The sequence below is a fragment of the Microplitis mediator genome, chromosome 8 (genome assembly GCF_029852145.1).
Source record: "Microplitis mediator isolate UGA2020A chromosome 8, iyMicMedi2.1, whole genome shotgun sequence".
Taxonomy (NCBI): domain Eukaryota; kingdom Metazoa; phylum Arthropoda; class Insecta; order Hymenoptera; family Braconidae; genus Microplitis; species Microplitis mediator.
In genome coordinates this window covers 1,209,325-1,228,119 of record NC_079976.1, presented here as the reverse complement: position 1 = coordinate 1,228,119, position 18,795 = coordinate 1,209,325, and the positions used below count along the sequence as shown (strand labels likewise).

The window sequence follows — 18,795 nt, the reverse complement described above, 5'->3', positions numbered from 1 at the left end:
TACCGCAAAAATATAAAAATGAATATAAATTTTTTTTATTAACTATTAAGTAAATAAAATAATTCACCTAATCGGGGATTAAAGAGGAATATTAAGTACGACAATTAATTATTTCGTCACTTGATAAAAAATTAATTCGGCGTCTACAGAAATTTGAAAATAATTTTAATATTTATAAGTTTGGTTATTATTTATCGTTATTGTTCAACTTAATACTTATATGATGAAATATATAGTGGTGATATGTAAGGTAATGGGTATGGGTATGGGTAAGGGCGTAATGAAACGAAGGAAAGAATTCCGGGGCCATGGGAGATATTGTAAGAATGAAATATGATGTTCACTTTGGCGTTACATTATTGCTTTAGTTGCAACATTTTTATTTATAAATGTATAAATTATTCAGTGATGTGTGTATGGGAGTCGTGGCTGCTCGTGGCCACGCGAATTGGCCTAGTGTATTTAGTGTCGGTGTGTCAGAGATTACCAGATACTCCGATGCCCTTGTTCACTTCTTTACTCTCTTATCCGATACTTTTGAACATCAAACAGCTTTGAGTTATGCGCGGGCGTTTATTATCATTTTTATTTTTATTATTATTGTTATTGCCATTGTTTTTTTTTTTTTCGTTGCCCAAATTAAGTATTAAATTATTTTTTGTGCCCACGAGGTGACTAGACTCATAATGTTGTTGTTATGACGTTTAGTTTTACTACTGTTGTTGACGTTGTTGTTGTTGTTGTTGTTGTTGTTGTTTTAAAAATATCTAAAATTTTTTATCCTCAGAAAATAATAAGTCTGACTACGACTCAAGATTTCTACTCGTTGACGCAGGCGGCTGATGAATTTTTGGTCAATTTGATTTATGTCCGTAGATATGGACTAGAGGAATAGACTCGTTTTTCATGTAAAGTTGACTAAACTTTTTAGCGAATTAATTTTTTAATAAAAAAATTAAAGTGGTTTTGTAGGCCTGAATATTATTAAACAGTAGGATGGTAATTAAAATGAAATATAAATTGTAAAGTTGTTTTAAGTAGAGTCAAATTATAAAATATGACCGGTATAAAAAAATTAATGACTCAAGTTACTAGTATTTTTAAATTTAATCCAACAATTTTTAATGAATTTTCAACGGTTTATTACTTTTAATTTTTTTGCGTCTAAACCATGTGGTTTATGTAATTTGTTACACACAGCAAAAAAGGATTCGTCAAAATTAACATACACCGTGTGTAAAACGAACGTTTTACACTTATTCACATGTTACTTTAACATGTTGTGAGTGTTAAAAAATTTTACATACGTATACGTTAAAAATAAAAATTTTCCAAGAATTTTTTCGTTTATTGTTCCATCGTTTACTTAGACCTATCAAAACGACTTGATAAGAAGCTACAACGGATAATAAATAACTCTATAAGATTCATTTTTAGTGTAAAAAGAGATGAGCATATTACACCTTACAGACACGCTCTAAAATGGCTTAATGCTAAATCAAAAAGAGAATATTTTCTAGCTTGTCTGATTTACAAAATTTTAGAAACTGGTAAACCTAAATTCCTGCGGCTTTTATTTACAAATGAAGACCTTGATATCAGGAGATCAAGCAGGCTTGCAGCAAAAAATAATAGTATGTTCAAAATGCCTAATTTTACTACCATCGTCTATGAGCATTTTTTTTTGGTGTCAGCTATTCGTCTGTGGCAGGAATTACCAGCAGAAATTACAAATTCATCGTCACTTCAAATCTTTAAAAATAAAGCATATGAATTTTTTATGAATAAAGAATCAAATTCTTGACAATTACTATGTTTGCAACCTCTTACTGAGGTAAATTAGAGAATTATTTCCTCTATGTTCTAAATATATATTATACTTACGTGATAGAATTAAAATGTTACAATATTGTACTTGCCATTAGGCTCAATGCCTTGGCATATAAATTTAAAATAAAAAAAAAAAAAAAAAAAAAAGTATACGATATCTTTGGCTCAAATAAATCTTTTTTTCAGTGTATGTTGATTTGATAGTAACATATAAAAAGTGTTACTTTCGAATAAAATGACATTTTTGTGTGTTAAAAAATTAATCGATTGTGATAGTTGACAAAAAATGAATTCTGCGTGTTAAATTGACACACAAAAGTGTTGAAAATTCAACACTCAGAATTTTAACACACGTTTTTTACTGTGCAGGATACTTTTTTAGACTTTTCTCTACAAAATTATTTCAAATTATTTTTTACGTATCGACAAAGACTCGATAAAAATTTTAGTTAAAAGTTATGTAAGAGTAGAATAGTAAAAAAAATTCAAATTACTATTTGTTATAAAAAAAAGTAATCAATCAAATCCGCAAACTAATTCAGTCAAAATAATTTATAGAAATAAATCATCCATCGCCTTGAAGATAAAATTAGAAAAAAGATGGAAGAAGACAGAGCTCTTGTCGATAATTAAAAAGTCTGATTTAAAAAAATACTAATGATAAAAAAAATGTGACACCTCAAGTTGATCTTCGTAACGATCAGGGCGGGAACTCATGCCAGTGCCAGAGCAGAGCCAGACCAGGAGCACCAGACTCAGGTGAAAGTCCCTGTATCCGGAGAGAAATTTTCAGACAACAGCTCTCGCGTAACAAGCAATTGAGGAGCGACATTGAGGAGCCCAAAGGTATGTTATGCCTCCATAGGTACGCACACACGGTAACACTTAATGGGTTCACCTTTAAGGCCGTCGCACACACTTTCATCACCACACTACCTAAATTATAATTATAATTATACCGCAAATGTTTGTTTCAATAATCAATCTAACGCAGCCGTTCCTCCGCTTTTAATTTTAAAACCTCTCTTGCCCACTCTGAACGACAATTAGCCCCGTTTACTTTTTTTTTTTTTTTTTTATTTTAAACTCAAAAGAAATAATAAATAAAAGCTACAAATGAAATTATTATAATGCAATCACAAATGTTTAGAAAGCAAGATTAATATCAACGTCAAAAATAATAAAAAATTATCTGTCAATAAGTCTTTTGTCTTGATTACAAACAAAAATAAAAATGAAACAAATAAATATAAAGATTTTTATTTATTTCTCTTCTATTATTCATAATTTTTTATTATTACTATTATTATGACGTTTTTTTAAATCGTTGAAATGCTCTGCCCATTTTACCCCATTCACTCAACTAGTAAAAATAATAATAATAATGATAATTAAAGCACCGGGGAAAAATGGACAGGGTATTGAAATTAATCTATTGTTGTTATTATTAACAGTTGAGTGATTGAGGTAAAATGGGCAAAGCATTTCAATAATTACAAAAAAAAAGTCATTATAATAATAATAATAATAATAATAATAATAATAATAATAATAATAATAATAATAATAATAATAATAATAATAATAATCATAATAATAATAATAATAATAATAATAATAATAATAATAATAATAATAATAATAATAATAATAATAATAATAATAATAATAATAATAATAATAATAATAATAATAATCATAATAATAATAATAATAATAATAATAATAATAATAATAATAATAATAATAATTAAAGCACCGAGGTAAAATGGACAGGGTATTAAATTAATCTATTATTATTATTATTATTATTATTCGCAGTTGAGTGATTGGGGTAAAATGGCAAAGAATTTTAATAATTAAAAAAAAGTCGTAATAATAATAATAATAATAATAATAATAGATTACTTTCAATACCTTGTCCATTTTACCTCACTGCTCTTATTATTATTATTAACAGATGAGTGACTGGGGTAAAATGGGCAGAGTATTTCAATAATTTAAAAAGAGTCATAATAATAATAGTAATAATAATTAAAGCACCGAAGTAAAATGGACAGGGTATTAAAATTAATCTATTATTATTATTATTATTATTATTATTATTATTATTATTCGCAGTTGAATGATTGGGGTAAAATGGCAAAGAGTTTTAATAATTAAAAAAAAAGTCGTAATAATAATAATAATAATAAAAATAATAGTAATAATACCCGATGAAAAAAGATTTTGTCTAATCATATATGATCATGCATAATTGTCTATATATGATCAGATCCAAAAATTGGCCAGGTCTGATCATACATAACTTGATCTGTTTATACATGATCATATATGATTATATATAATCATGCATGAACGAATATAGTCATTTTTAGAATCTCATTTAGAATATCTGTAAATTATTAATTAAGTAGTTTAATTAGGATTTATTGTCTTCATCAATATCAATGTCGGTTAAAATTAAATAAAAAAAAAAAAAAATTATTAACCATCGACAATTATTTTACTACGAGGTCACCCATCCAATTAATGTCCAACGCCAATGCTGCTTAACTTTGGTTATCGATGGTTTGTAGTCTGATCCTCTAGTCTGTTATACACTTACAATTAAGAAACGTTTATGGCATTACTTAACTCAAATAATCAAATTGATACTTTATACTTTTAAATTACTGCCGAAACCTTTGAACATTTTTTAAGTATTGGGGATTTAAGTTTGATTGATAGTTGACAGAATAAAAATTTAATAACATTGATATTAAAAAATTGTCATATTATTTAATATATATATATATATATATATATATATATATATATATTTATAGGTTTCATATCAATGAAATCTGATCAGATTTAATCATAGACATATATAACTACATATAGGTTTATATCAGTCACGTCTGATCAGATCTAATTATATATAGGCCTATATCTAATTATATATGGGTTTGTATCAATCATGTCTGATCAGATCTTATCATGTATAGACTTATATATGATCATATATGGGGTTATAACAGCTAGGTATGATTATATCTAATTATATATAGACTTATAGATGATCAGATCTGATCATATATAGACTCATATATGGTTATATATGGAGTTATAACAGCCAGGTATGATTATATCTAATTATATATAGACTCATATATGATCAGACCTGATCATATATAAACTTGTATATGATTATATATGGGGTCATAACAGCCAGGTATGATCAGATCTAACTATATATAGACTTATATATAAATAGATCTGATCATATATAGACTTATGTATGATTATATATGGGGTCATAACAGCCAGGTATGATCATATCTAATTATACATAGACTTATATATAATCAGATCTGATCAGATCTAATTAGATATAGACTTATATATAATCAGATCTGATCATATATAGACTTATATATGGGCTTATAACAGCCAGGTATTATCAGATCTAATTATGTATGGGGTCATATATAATTATATATAATTATATCTGACCTCATATATAATCATGCATGATTATATATAACTTCATATATGATTATATATAATCATATATGATCATATATATGAACATATATAATCATATATGATTAGACAAAATCTTTTTTCATCGGGTAATAATAAAAATAATAATAATTAAAGCACCGAAGTAAAATGGACGAGGTATTAAAATTAATCTATTATTATTATTATTATTATTATTATTATTATTATTATTATTATTATTATTATTATTATCATTATTATTATTATTATTATTATTATTATTATTATTATTATTATTATTATTATTATTATTCGCAGTTGAGTGATTGGGGTAAAATGGCAAAGAGTTTTAATAATTAAAAAAAAAGTCGTAATAATAATAATAATAAAAATAATAATAATAATAATAATAATAATAATAATAATAATAAAAATAATCATAATAATAATAATAAAAATGAAGATCCTGTTCCTTGATCTTTAAATAGAATAAATATTATTATTTTGTAATAATTTTTAAATATTAGTTGAGAAATTAGTTGTTTGTTTTAAAGATGGATTAATTTACGTAGATACTTGACGTGGGAAATTAGTTTTATATACTTTTATATATATAAATAAATAAATAATTTAGTTGAGTTATGATAAAGGGCATCGAGCATTTGCATAATAAAATAGTAATGAAAATGAATAAAAAAAATGTTTGTACACTTTTAACGTTATCTGGTTTCCTCAAGGCCCAGATGATACTTTTTCATGAATTTAAGTGTTTACTTATTTATTTATTTATTTATATCTTAACTTTGATTTTGTTTGCTCAAGGCGAATAGAGTATAGTACAAATAAACCAATGGGAGGTGATGTTTCGTTATTGGGAAAGAGATTGTAAGTGAATGGGGCATCTGCTTCGTGGTGTGACTTTATGGTGATAATTTATTTGAAATGTAGAATTACTGTATGGTTTATTTTCGTTTAGATCTTTATGGGTTTCGGTTGAGAATTTAGTGTGAGGATGTAGCGCTACATTGTGAGAATATGTAATGTATGTGGAAATGGGTAAACTTGAGTTCCCTGTTCAAGGTTGCCCGCAATAAAAGGAGCTCTTCTAAATTTAGACTGTCGACGTAACCGAATAAAAAAGGCTTTCTGGTACTTTTATTTATTGACCGTGTGGACGGCGAAATGAAACAAAATTAATAAGAATAAAAGAAAGGGCGGGAAACCGGTCCCGGACCGAGGACCGACCAGGCTCGGGTGGAAAAATATAAACACTTTTTTTTTCTTAAAAGCTGCTTATAGTAGATTGTTTTTGATAAGACGTTTATTTTTGGATTTTTTGAGGTCAATCTAAAAAATTGACTCCTTTTAAAAAAAAAAAAAAATTTATCGACTAAAAGCTTTAGAATTTATTTTAAAACATTAGTTTTATATATGAATAAAAATCTTAATCAAATTTATTGCATGCAATGAAAAAAAATTTTTTTAACCGAAATATATGAACTAGTAGTCAACGACTGGAAAAAAAAATTAGCTGCGTTTTTAAAAAAAAAATTAAATGTTAATTGAGTAATTAAGTATAGGTATGATGTGTGTAATTAATTGAATGACGTATTTAAAGTGACAGGTGTCAAAATATGACAGTATTTAATATTTATAAAATAATTATTGAGTCAACAATCCTAGTATTTACATGTCGTGTTATAAATAATAATTAATAATTAATATTCTAAAATGTACACTTATTCAAACTATTTTTTCGTGAGCTCTTCAATTTCTTTGACTCTGTTCTCATGATCAGCACCTTCAAGTGCGACCGATTCCTGCATCAGAACCTTCAGCCTGGCTGCCATCAGTTCGTCTTTGGCGAATCGGTACCGGCAGACTGTGAAATATACCAGAGTGACACCGCAGGTCATCCCCAGGGTGACGTGGGAAGCCAGAGGAACTCTGCTGGTGAACATGAACGTCAAGAGACCGCTTCCGACGCCGCTGGTGATGCCGTATAACCAACTACCCCGGAAACATGGGATTTGAGCAACGTCTCTGCCGAATATTATGAGACTTTTTGGGGTAGTAACTGTGGCCGCCTCAGTTGACTCCTCCATTTTTTAATTTTCTGTAATTATATGTTTTTTTTTTAATTTACTGTCTATATTATTTATGATATATTTTATTTATTATTGTACTTACTGGAGGATAATAATATCAAATTTAACTGATTGCAGGTTATTGTGATTGTTGTGTGCGAACATAACCTAAAAATTTATTATTTTATTTTTAGGCGCGAAATTTAAAAATTCAAATTATTTTTAAACAAAAAATTATTAGAAGTAATTGTAACTTTTATTAATAAAAATTTCGAGTTTTGAAAAAATTATGATTGAAAATTTCGTATTTTTAATTTTAAGGCGCGAAATTTAAAAATTCAAATTTTGTTTTTAAGGAGTAAAAAATACTTACGTGGGTTTTTATTTAAAATTTTTGTGTTTAGGAAAAGTTAAGGAAATTTTGTATTTCAAATAAATATAGATTTTTTTGAGTATTAAATTTAGAAAATTAATAAATTTAAATTTCCCGCGCATGCTCAATAATTCGGGATATTTGTAATTAATTTATTAAGTCAATATAAATTATTGAGTAATTACTCAAAAGTGTACTGAATTTAATGAAGTATTTATTTTTTAATTACCTACTGTAAAATATTTTTAATTTAAAAAATAAAAGTCATTATTACTGACGCGCATGCGCCTGCGTAACTGTTGCGCTACAGAGCAAGCTTAAAATTTTTAATTTCGCTTTTATTAAATAACTGCAAGTTTTATTCATTTTCATGTCATTATTTTCTTATCAAAAAATAAAAAAATATATAATTATTATAAAATTTCAATAATAAACGACAAATAGCTGAGTACTTTCATATGATATTTATTGAACAGAATACAAAGAGTTTTATATTCCGCATTGATTAATTTAATCTTTAATAATTTCCATAATAATAATAATAATAATTAATATAATTATAATTATAATAATATAAAAAACGATAAATTGATTATGGGTGCACTTGGTGCAGAAAATGGCATTTTAAAATGTCCGCTGCCTTATGCTTGGACCTTGTAGACACGGGTGCAGACAATGTCATCCACTTTCATGACCTGAAATTATATAAACAATATTAATATAAATAAAAATTTAATATTTAGTATTATAACCACCATCATATTTTTGATTTTTCAAAAATACGGTCTTTTATTTTTCATCACAAAAAATATTCAAAAAATCTTTTCACTCTTCGGAGTCCGAATTACAAATAATTTTTTTCAATTCAAAAACATCTAGAGTACTTTTGCACGAAATATTTTTTTCTATTAATTATATTTGAAAAAATTTCAAAACTCAAATTTATTCTATTAAAAAAATTCAAATTTCCTTAAAAAATTTCCAGTCAATCTCTTAAATATTTAAGGAAAGAGACCCAGTACCCGATCAGAGAACTACTCGATCACTCCATAAATTTGTATATCTATATTTACTAAAATTTAGTCAATATAAATATATAAATATATGAGTGATCAGGTACTAGTTCCCTGATCGGGTACTGGGTCTCTTACCCCATTCGAAATTTATGAGACTGAAGTTAGCCGACGCCTATTAAATTTTGAATTTTTTTAAACGATAAATTATTAAAAAAAAAAATATTCGGAAAAATTGCACCTGTAGTTTTCAAAATTTTCTACATGAGCATATTTTTATTTTTTATTTTTTTGTAATTTATTTGCTTAAAAAAAATCCAAAAATTTTTAATTGTCTGTTAACTTCATGTTAATTCGAAATTTTTATAGTAAAAAATATTCGCTGCCATGAAATAGAAGGTCATTGAAACAGTTTCTATTTTCGAAAAAAAATTCTATCAAACCAATCGACGTTAATTTAAAAACTAGCCCGTATTAAATTATATAAGACCAATGAAATTTAAAAATAAACTCTTTTAAATTTTCAAATGTCATTGATGTTCATTCACTACATTAACCAGTAGCTCTACCGTCATTATAAGTATTGAATACACATAGCATGAGTATTGAGTGGTTAAAATAAATATTAAGTGAATAATTCAATTATAATGGCTAATTTGTTCAATCAACTGTCATCAAGTATAAAAAAAAACTTGACATGACATTATTGTATGTCGTTATCCCTTCTATTATTTTTTTCTCATACTCATGCTCGTACTTTTGAAATATTCTATTTCATAATGCATTTATATATATATATATATATATAGATTTAAAAAGAGTTGATAGACGGTACTTTTGAGCAATCAGTTAAAATTACCCTTACAATTAAAGGGCCAAGTACTTCCTAATAATTCTATTGTGGCAATTAAATAAATAAACGAAATATTATTGAATATCCGTTTAGTAAATAATTTGAAAAAGTTGAATCAGATGTCCAATACCGAGTGCCGAATGTAATGTATAAAAAATAATGTGTGGTAACAATGGTACAAAGCCTGAAAAAATAATTTCATAAATTTGGTCTAGCAGATTTTCATAAAAATTTAAAAATCTTTTTCCCGGCGCAAATCCCTGAAAATTTTTCGGACTTTTCTCTGAAAAAGTCTTTAGAACTTTGAAAAAGTCTTTAGAACTCTAGAACTGAGTTTTTCAGAGAAAATTACGAAAAGTTTTCATCAGAGATATTAAGAAAATATATGCATTTATGAAAGCAATATTAATATTTGAACTTGATATGTTTCAGAAAAATACTTAAGAAAACGATGGCGACTTGCGCGTCAAAAATTTGCGAGAGAAATTAATTTACAGGAAAAATTGGGCGATCTGTACAACATAAAGGAAAGATACAGGCATTATGAGGCCTTATGTTTTTTGAAACCGTTTTTAGACTCAGAGAGGTAACTATTGTTTACTATAAGAAAATAATCATTTCATGTATGACCCATCAAGAAAATCTAATTCAAAATTAGTAGCTGTACTTATTCATAAAAATTAGTACAGTTAAAAAGTTACTCTACCAAAAAAGTCCATATGGAAATCTAGCATAGATCCTGGTATAGATTCTCCCATGGGTTCCTATTATCCCGGGTGACCGGAAAAGAATAGGCAACCTAACGTTTGCATATTCTATGGGCTTCATACTTTCGATTGGTATAGAATTTATCTAATAATCATACCGGTGAAATGTTTAAAAAAATAATTTTTTTTAATTATTAATTAAACATACTCTGGACTGAAATTTGCTAGGCAACCCATATGGATTATATTTATTGACATAATAAATTAAATATAAAATACGTTTCATTAAATAAACATCTCGGTGAAGGTCGTTTTATATCGGGATCTTAGACTATATGGAAATCCACGACATGTCAAAGTCCATATGGGAATTTTGGACTAAGAATTAGAAAAATTAACCCTTCGTTGGTCGCGCTATGAGCGATTCCCCGCTTTTTTTCTTTATTTTGTAATATAAAAAAAAAAAATTGGGCGATCTGTACAACATAAAGGAAAGATACAGGCATTATGAGGCCTTATGTTTTTTGAAACCGTTTTTAGACTCAGAGAGGTAACTATTGTTTACTATAAGAAAATAATCATTTCATGTATGACCCAGCAAGAAAATCTAATTCAAAATTAGTAGCTGTACTTATTCATATAAATTAGTAAAGGGCCAAGTACTTCCTAATAATTCTATTGTAGCAATTAAATAAATAAACGTAATATTATTGAACATCCGTTTAGTAAATAATTTAAAAAAGTTGAATCAGATGTCCAATACCGAGTGCCAAATGTAATGTATAAAAAATAATGTGTGGTAATAATGGTACAAAGTGTTGGTTAATAGGTACTAACAGCAGTCATTTCCGTAGGAGTGAACTCTCGTTCAATTACAGTATCTTTTTCTCCCTTTTGAATGTGACTCATTTTATTGCCATCTAAAGTTATGACACTCTTTACTTTGCGGCCATCCGGTGTCTCCTCGTCGAATTCCTCGCCGAGCTTGAACTTAACTTCTGAGGTCTTGAAAGTACTTGTTGTCTTCATCGTGTACATGTCGTTGTCGTCTTTGGTCACCTCGACCACTGGACTTACACTTGCTCCCATTTTGCGGGTCACCAGTCCGACACCTTTATCATAAAAAATTGAAATTTATGACTTTGTTTTTTTATTAATCTGATTATGGATTTTTTTTGCATATTAACATTTATTGCGCAGTATAAAAATTATGATCAGGAAATTTTTTATTGTTCATTTTTTATGATAGTAAAGTTGGCAGACATTTGAAATTAAAAAAAAATTATTTAACAGATAAATAATGAAAAAAAAAGTATTTCTAAAAAAATGCACATGTCGAAAATTTCATAAACTATACGTGCAATTTTTCAAAATTTTTTTTTAATATTCATGTCTTTGTTAAAAAAAAATCTAAAAATTGTTAAGTGTCTGCTAACTTTATTGTCATTAATTTTTTTGGTAAAAAAAATTTTGCACTTGAATTTAATAAATTTTAATTAAATTATAATTTACTCAGCCTCAATTAAAAATTAATCAATCAATTATTTTAATAAATTTATCTAATAAAAAAAGTTTAATTATGACTTGAATTATTTAATTATTGAAATTAATTGAGTGTAATTTTAAAATGAAAGTTTTACGATAATTAATAAATAATAATTAATAATGAATGGTGAGTTAATGAAAAATAAATATTATTAATGAGCACAAATAGATAAGAGTGTACTTTGACCTCTAAAATGATCAATCATCTGTTATCTCACAGCTTATCGTCTACTTTCCTTTTATCGCTAAAATTTAAAAAATAAATGAATATTAAATTTTAGTTAAGTGCCGAGTGAAAGTATTCGAGTATCGATAACTCAAGTATTTAATTAACGATTAAAAATTTAAAAGTTTATTTTTGTTGACCCAAACGAATTATTCAAAGGAAACGCACTCGGATTTTATCGGCTTTTTATTGATATTTATTTGAACTATAATAAAAATTTGATATTAAAATTATGTAAAAAATATGTTTTTTAAAAATATTTATTTAAATATTTGTTGTATAATAGATGATAACTTTATTGGCTGTAAATTGTTAAGAAATCGTGAGCATGAGATACATTGTGGACAGTAAAAGTCAGTCATGCAATAAAGTTAAAATGTTAATAATAAGCTGCAGTCAATTTTCGCACGTAATGATAGCGTGTCATGGGCTCGCATTTGCTGTTTGCCGCCCAGTTTGTTATTCTTACTCATATATATATATATTTATAGATTTAATATATAATAATAATAATAATAATAGTTACTGATGGACTGACTGATTGTTAGCAATATAAATAATTGTTTTACATTTTTTTTTTCGCTCTACATTTTTATAGATTTTTATTTCCGCTGTGAAAAAAATTCATTAATTTTTTTATTAAAATTTATGATAATAAATGTAATGTTTAAAAATAGCAAATTAATTTTTTTTTATCGCCGTAAGACGGAGAAATTTTTTTAAAAATTTTAATTGATAAATTTCAAATTTATGTCTGCAGATTTAAAATATATAATATAGAATAATAATAGTGATATTGTTAGCAATATAAATAATTGTTTTAATTTTTTTTGCTCTATATTTTTATATATATTTTTTTTGGAGTAAAGAAAAATTAATGAAATTTTTTCATGGAAAGTAATGACAGTAAATAATGATCCTGAAGTTATCAGACAATTAGTAATTTTCAGATTTTTTTTTTTAAATATCAATTACAAAAAAAGAAAAACTAAAAATATGCACATGTAAAAAATTTAAAAAACTACAGGTGCAATTTTTTTAAATATTTTTTTTTTTATAATTTATCGTTCAAAAAAAAATCCAAAAATTATTAGACCGGCTAACTTCAGTATCATATATATTTATATATAAATATAATATTTAAAAATTGGCAGCTGACTTTTTTTATCGCCGTAAGACAGAAAATTTCTTTTTTTAATTTTAATTGATAAATTCAAAAATATACGACTATAGATTTTATATATAATAATTTTTGCTCTATATTTATATAGATTTTTTTTTTGGAGTAAAAAAAAATTTGTGAAATTTTTATGATCCTGAAGTTAGCAGATAATTAAAAATTTTTGGATTTCTTTTTCAACAAATCAATCAGAAAAAAAACAAAAATAAAAATATGCACATGTAGAGAATTTAAAAAACTACAGGTGCAATTTAAAAAAATTTTTTTTTTTATAATTTACTGTCTAAAATAAAATCCAAAAATTATTAGACACTAGTATCATAAATTTTTTCATTGAAAGTAATGACAATAAATATAATATTTAAAAATTTTTAATTGATTTTTTTAACACCGTAAGATGGCGGAGAATTTTTTTTTAAATTTTGATACAGAAATTGAAATTTTTTAATAAAAATAACTTTTTTATTAATAGTCTGTAGGAAGAGCTAGAATAAAAAACTATTTTCAAATCATCTTTTTTTTATGATAAACATATTGTGAAAAAATATCCTCAGATATGATGATTCATATTTTTTAGTTGATAACTTTTAACTTACGAAAGAAAAAATTTAATTGTCGGGATTAAAGACGAGATAAAAATTCATTATCAATTTACTAATACCGTCAATAGCATACACACATCCATAATCATAAACGGATGTCGGCACTCTAAAACACACCTGCTAATTACAGTTATTAAAATAAATCATACGATTTATCTATTAACTAATTACTCATTTTAAAAAAACCACTCCCATTTTTACTCCGCTCAATCATTCGAAAGGAATGAAAATAAAAATCAGTCAGATGGTAAATAAATGTTTAAATGATAGTAAAAAAATAATTACAGCGCATTAGCAACATTAATTTATGATGAAACAACAAAAAGCCGGTACATACCCAATGCCTTCATCATCTCGTCGAATTTGTCGCTGCTGAATAGTTTGTATTTTTTTCCCAAAAATTCGGCTGCCATTTTTGCTAGTGTAGTTATTTATTAATATGATAGTTAATAAATAAATTAATAGTTGGAGTAACTATCGGTAATTTATATTCTTTTCTGATTAGATGCTTTCTTGGCTGAAGCGTGACGACTACTGAACACCGAAGCCTGAACTCAGACCCCAAGCTCAATGTTCAATGCACAATTTAGTCTGTATTGTTATACATACACACACCCACTTATATATATATATATATATATATATATATATATATATATATTTTTTTATGTTAAAAGCCGGTAAAAACGATCACAACCCACATGCTATCCTATTTCCCATATAATAAATCCTACTCTACTCCAATTTATATTTAATATATTAAATATATATGATGATATATTTTATTAAAAAATATGCATATATATTTTATAATTATAATAAGTAGCTGATGTTAATTTTTTTTTTTTTTTATCAAGGAGTGATTAAAAAAAGCTTGTTATTTATTTCTATATATATATATATATATATATATATATATGTTGCATTATATTTATTATTCAATCAATAAATTTTTTTAGTGCGTGTAATTATATTTTTATCGTTGTTGCGAATCAAATAATCGATAGCGATAATGAAAGGATGAATAATAAATAATGCTGTAAATTTATGCATAATATAAATAAAATATTAGCATTGGAATTTTTAAAATCCTCCATAAATTATTGTATAAATATATATGTATAATAATAATAGTTATTAATATTATTTAACTATTTTATTGACTCGTAATTTATAATTTAGATTTTTAAGTATTATTTATTGCGAGGCTTTAATCAACTATTGAAAGTTTTATTTTATTTTCGGGTTTTTTCATTTTTATAAGGAAAAAATTCATATGATAGTTTTTTGACCATACTGTAGATCCAGATGTGAAATCTCTGGAATTTTTAAGGCTTTCCCCTTCCACTAGGTTCTGAAAAAGGACTGTTGAAAATATATACATATATATATACATATATACATATGTGTGCGTATGAACCTTCTGCTTCATACCTGTAGCCGCATTAAATGTGGCAACAGGGCGTAGTATTAGTTTAATATATATATGTATATATTTATATATATATATTGTGGGTAAAGGATAAAGTTCCGCATCGTATCCGCAACCGCGGTTTGGTGACGGCAACATCGCATGTAGGAAATTTATCAACAGATTTTTTTACATGATACCTTGAAAAATTATCCCGGCCCTGAGCAGTAATTCTACGATATTCAATCTTTCATATGAAAAATATTTGAAAAGCGATAAATATTCAAATCACGTTGAAAACTTCATATCTGAAATCGTAATCAAGAGAAGTTATCACCAGGAAAATATTTAGGTGCCTGATAAATATGAAATATTTTATAATCTCTTTTTATCATGCCTTGTACCCACACGAAAAAATATATATGTGACATATATGCATCAATGTATCGGCTATATGGGACATATATGTTATTTATATATTTTTTTGTGCGGGTCACTTTGAAATTTTTTTTCTACTTTCATTGCATTGAATTTTTTGAAAAATTTTTTAAAATTTTGTACCGAAGGTTCTGTCACTTCCGAAAATTGCCAGTCTGCTAATTTTTTGTGGAAAATTCATATTATTGCACTTTCGGCTTCAATTGTAACTTAAGTTATCTATGAAAATTTATTTTTCGTTACAAAAGATGTAAATAAGCGCGCGATTATGAAATTCGAAACAAATGAAAGTCAGCGGTTTGAAAATTCCCGCCAATTTCACTTCGGGCAGCTTCGTGGTACTTCGGAGAAAAATGTAGAATTCACTTGTTTATAACCTCAACTCGAAAAAAAAACAATATTGACATTTCTTGATAGACATAAATAATTACAAAACAATTAAAAGTTGATAAAGTCGAGTAATTTTACAAATTTAAATAAAAAGGCGGCAATTTATTCATTTGTAATATTTTTTACTGGATTTTGCGTGATGTGCAGTTCTGCTTAAAATTATTAAGTTATGGACAAAAGATACGTAAAAAATACTAAAAAATTAATAAATGAAGTCCAGAAATTTCCAGAGATATACAATCCGCGATTAACTAAGTTCAATACGAATTCATTTAGATCAGACGCCTGGGAACAAGTTTGTCGTGCAATGGTCCCTTATTGGGACGAATTGACCTACAAAGACCAATTCATTCACGGTACAACAATGATTGTTATCCGAGTGCCTATTTGTGCCTGGAAAAAAAATTTCATAAGTTTGGTCTAGCAGATTTTCATAAAAATTTAAAAATCTTTTTCCCGGCGCAAATCCCTGAAAATTTTTCGGACTTTTCTCTGAAAAAGTCTTTAGAACTTTGAAAAAGTCTTTAGAATTCTAGAACTGAGTTTTTCAGAGAAAATTCCGAAAAGTTTCCATCAGAGATATTAAGAAAATATATGCATTTATAAAAGCAATATTAATATTTGAACTTGATATGTTTCAGAAAAATACTTAAGAAAACGATGGCGACTTGCGCGTCAAAAATTTGCGAGAGAAATTAATTTACAGGAAAAATTGGGTGATCTGTACAACATAAAGGAAAGATACAGGCATTATGAGGCCTTATGTTTTTTGAAACCGTTTTTAGACTCGGAGAGGTAACTATTGTTTACTATAAGAAAATAATCATTTCATGTATAACCCATCAAGAAAATCTAATTCAAAATTAGCAGCTGTACTTATTCATAAAAATTAGTACAGTTAAAAAGTTACTCTATCAAAAAAGTCCATATGGAAATCTAGCATAGATCCTGGTATAGATTCTCCCATGGGTTCCTATTATCCCGGGTGACCGGAAAAGAATAGGCAACCTAACGTTTGCATATTCTATGGGCTTCATACTTTCGATTGGTATAGAATTTATCTAATAATCACACCGGTGAAATGTTTAAAAAAATAATTTTTTTTAATTATTAATTAAACATACTCTGGACTGAAATTTTCTAGGCAACCCATATGGATTATATTTATTGACATAATAAATTAAATATAAAATACGTTTCATTAAATAAGCATCTCGGTGAAGGTCGTTTTATATCGGGATCTTAGACTATATGGAAATCCACGACATGTCAAAGTCCATATGGGAATTTTGGACTAAGAATTAGAAAAATTAACCCTTCGTTGGTCGCGCTATGAGCGATTCCCCGCTTTTTTTCTTTATTTTGTAATATAAAAAAAAAAAATTGGGCGATCTGTACAACATAAAGGAAAGATACAGGCATTATGAGGCCTTATGTTTTTTGAAACCGTTTTTAGACTCAGAGAGGTAACTATTGTTTACTATAAGAAAATAATCATTTCATGTATAACCCAGCAAGAAAATCTAATTCAAAATTAATAGCTGTACTTATTTATAAAAATTAGTACAGTTAAAAAGTTACTCTATCAAACAAGTCCATATGGAAATTTAACATAGATCCTGATATAGATTCTCCCATGGGTTTCTATGGAAATCCACGGCATGTCAAAGTCCACATGGGAATTTTGGACTAGAAATTAGAAAAATTAACAAAAAGCGTCACGTTATTGATACAAATACCATAAAAAGAATCAAGTTTATATAGGGTAATCCAGGTACCGACAATTTCCTATGTGGATTTTCCATATGGGAATCCAGGTACCCATGGTTTCCTTTATAGATTCTTATATAAATCCATAGACTCCTATATTAATTCCTACGGATTCCCACCTAAATTCATAGTTTCCTATATGGATTCCTGTGGGCCCCCATGCAATTCCACATGGATTTTTTTGAAAGGGCATGAATTTCTGAGTTCCGAAAAAATAATTTAACTGAAATGATTGAATTTTTTCAGTACATTTTCGACAGTCGTCTACGAATCATCGGCCGATGATGTCCAAATAGACGAGGACATTGAAGACAACAAATACAATTTAATCGCGGGAAAGACTGATGAAGTAGAAATCTACGTGCCGACAAACAGCGAAATGTACTTGCTACCCTCAGACCCTCTGTCCGAGGAATCGGCGCCCAGTAGAACCAGCATAAATCCCGACTCTTCGTTAGACCCCATAGCGAGCCCGGATATTGAGACGAAGGAAGAAAACCTGGACGAAATGACGACGGAAGAGGACCTGGACAAAACTTTCTTGCTATCGTTGCTGCCCGCGCTGAGAGAAGTCCCCGAAGAAAAGAAGCTCAGAGTAAAAATACAGATACAGCAGATATTATCCGATGCATTAAGTTGAATTTTTTTTATATACGTTGATTATTAATAAAGGTTTTAAACGAATTTGTCGTTCATTGAGCCACAGTTTTAATTTCCAATCCACGCTTCCTATATTTCCTCCCAAGTAATCAGTTCCTACCCTCAAAATTTGTGTTTCTGAACCCACCCTATGAAAATAATCAACGCTGCGTAACGTCAATACCGTCTAGGCTACCCGTTGATAAATTATTTTCCCTTCGCCACCTGCCGATTCCAAGGCC

At 27.2% G+C, this 18,795-nt stretch overlaps 3 protein-coding genes across 3 annotated transcripts; 1 reads left to right on the top strand and 2 right to left on the bottom strand.

Moving 5' to 3' along the window:
- Window positions 1-6,910: 6,910 nt before the first annotated feature.
- On the bottom strand, window positions 6,911-7,606 carry LOC130673003 (cytochrome c oxidase assembly protein COX20, mitochondrial). The gene is made up of 2 exons (XM_057477849.1): window positions 7,510-7,606; window positions 6,911-7,435 (listed from the first exon to the last, which is right to left on the bottom strand). The coding sequence occupies exon 2, from the start codon at window positions 7,422-7,424 to the stop codon at window positions 7,068-7,070; it is 357 nt and encodes a 118-aa protein (XP_057333832.1). The 5' UTR covers window positions 7,425-7,435; window positions 7,510-7,606; the 3' UTR covers window positions 6,911-7,067.
- Window positions 7,607-8,228: 622 nt separating this feature from the next.
- LOC130673166 (fatty acid-binding protein, muscle) lies at window positions 8,229-14,461 on the bottom strand. Its single transcript, XM_057478108.1, has 3 exons — window positions 14,243-14,461; window positions 11,190-11,464; window positions 8,229-8,474 (listed from the first exon to the last, which is right to left on the bottom strand). The coding sequence occupies exons 1-3, from the start codon at window positions 14,316-14,318 to the stop codon at window positions 8,421-8,423; spliced, it is 405 nt and encodes a 134-aa protein (XP_057334091.1). The 5' UTR covers window positions 14,319-14,461; the 3' UTR covers window positions 8,229-8,420.
- Window positions 14,462-16,113: 1,652 nt separating this feature from the next.
- On the top strand, window positions 16,114-18,592 carry LOC130673165 (uncharacterized). Its single transcript, XM_057478107.1, has 3 exons — window positions 16,114-16,500; window positions 16,786-16,939; window positions 18,161-18,592. The coding sequence occupies exons 1-3, from the start codon at window positions 16,314-16,316 to the stop codon at window positions 18,552-18,554; spliced, it is 735 nt and encodes a 244-aa protein (XP_057334090.1). The 5' UTR covers window positions 16,114-16,313; the 3' UTR covers window positions 18,555-18,592.
- The last annotated feature ends 203 nt before the right edge of the window (window positions 18,593-18,795 follow it).

Excerpts from the sequence above, each read along its gene's own strand:
- LOC130673166 (XM_057478108.1), bottom strand. The coding sequence starts at position 14,318 with ATGGCAGCCGAATTTTTGGGAAAAAAATACAAACTATTCAGCAGCGAC. Across the intron at positions 11,465-14,242 it reads CGAGATGATGAAGGCATTGG|GTGTCGGACTGGTGACCCGC; the intron begins GTATGTACCGGC and ends TTTATGATAAAG. Across the intron at positions 8,475-11,189 it reads CTCCTACGGAAATGACTGCT|GTCATGAAAGTGGATGACAT; the intron begins GTTAGTACCTAT and ends ATATAATTTCAG.
- LOC130673003 (XM_057477849.1), bottom strand. The coding sequence starts at position 7,424 with ATGGAGGAGTCAACTGAGGCGGCCACAGTTACTACCCCAAAAAGTCTC.
- LOC130673165 (XM_057478107.1), top strand. The coding sequence starts at position 16,314 with ATGGACAAAAGATACGTAAAAAATACTAAAAAATTAATAAATGAAGTC. Across the intron at positions 16,501-16,785 it reads CAAAGACCAATTCATTCACG|AAAAATACTTAAGAAAACGA; the intron begins GTACAACAATGA and ends GATATGTTTCAG. Across the intron at positions 16,940-18,160 it reads CCGTTTTTAGACTCGGAGAG|TACATTTTCGACAGTCGTCT; the intron begins GTAACTATTGTT and ends GAATTTTTTCAG.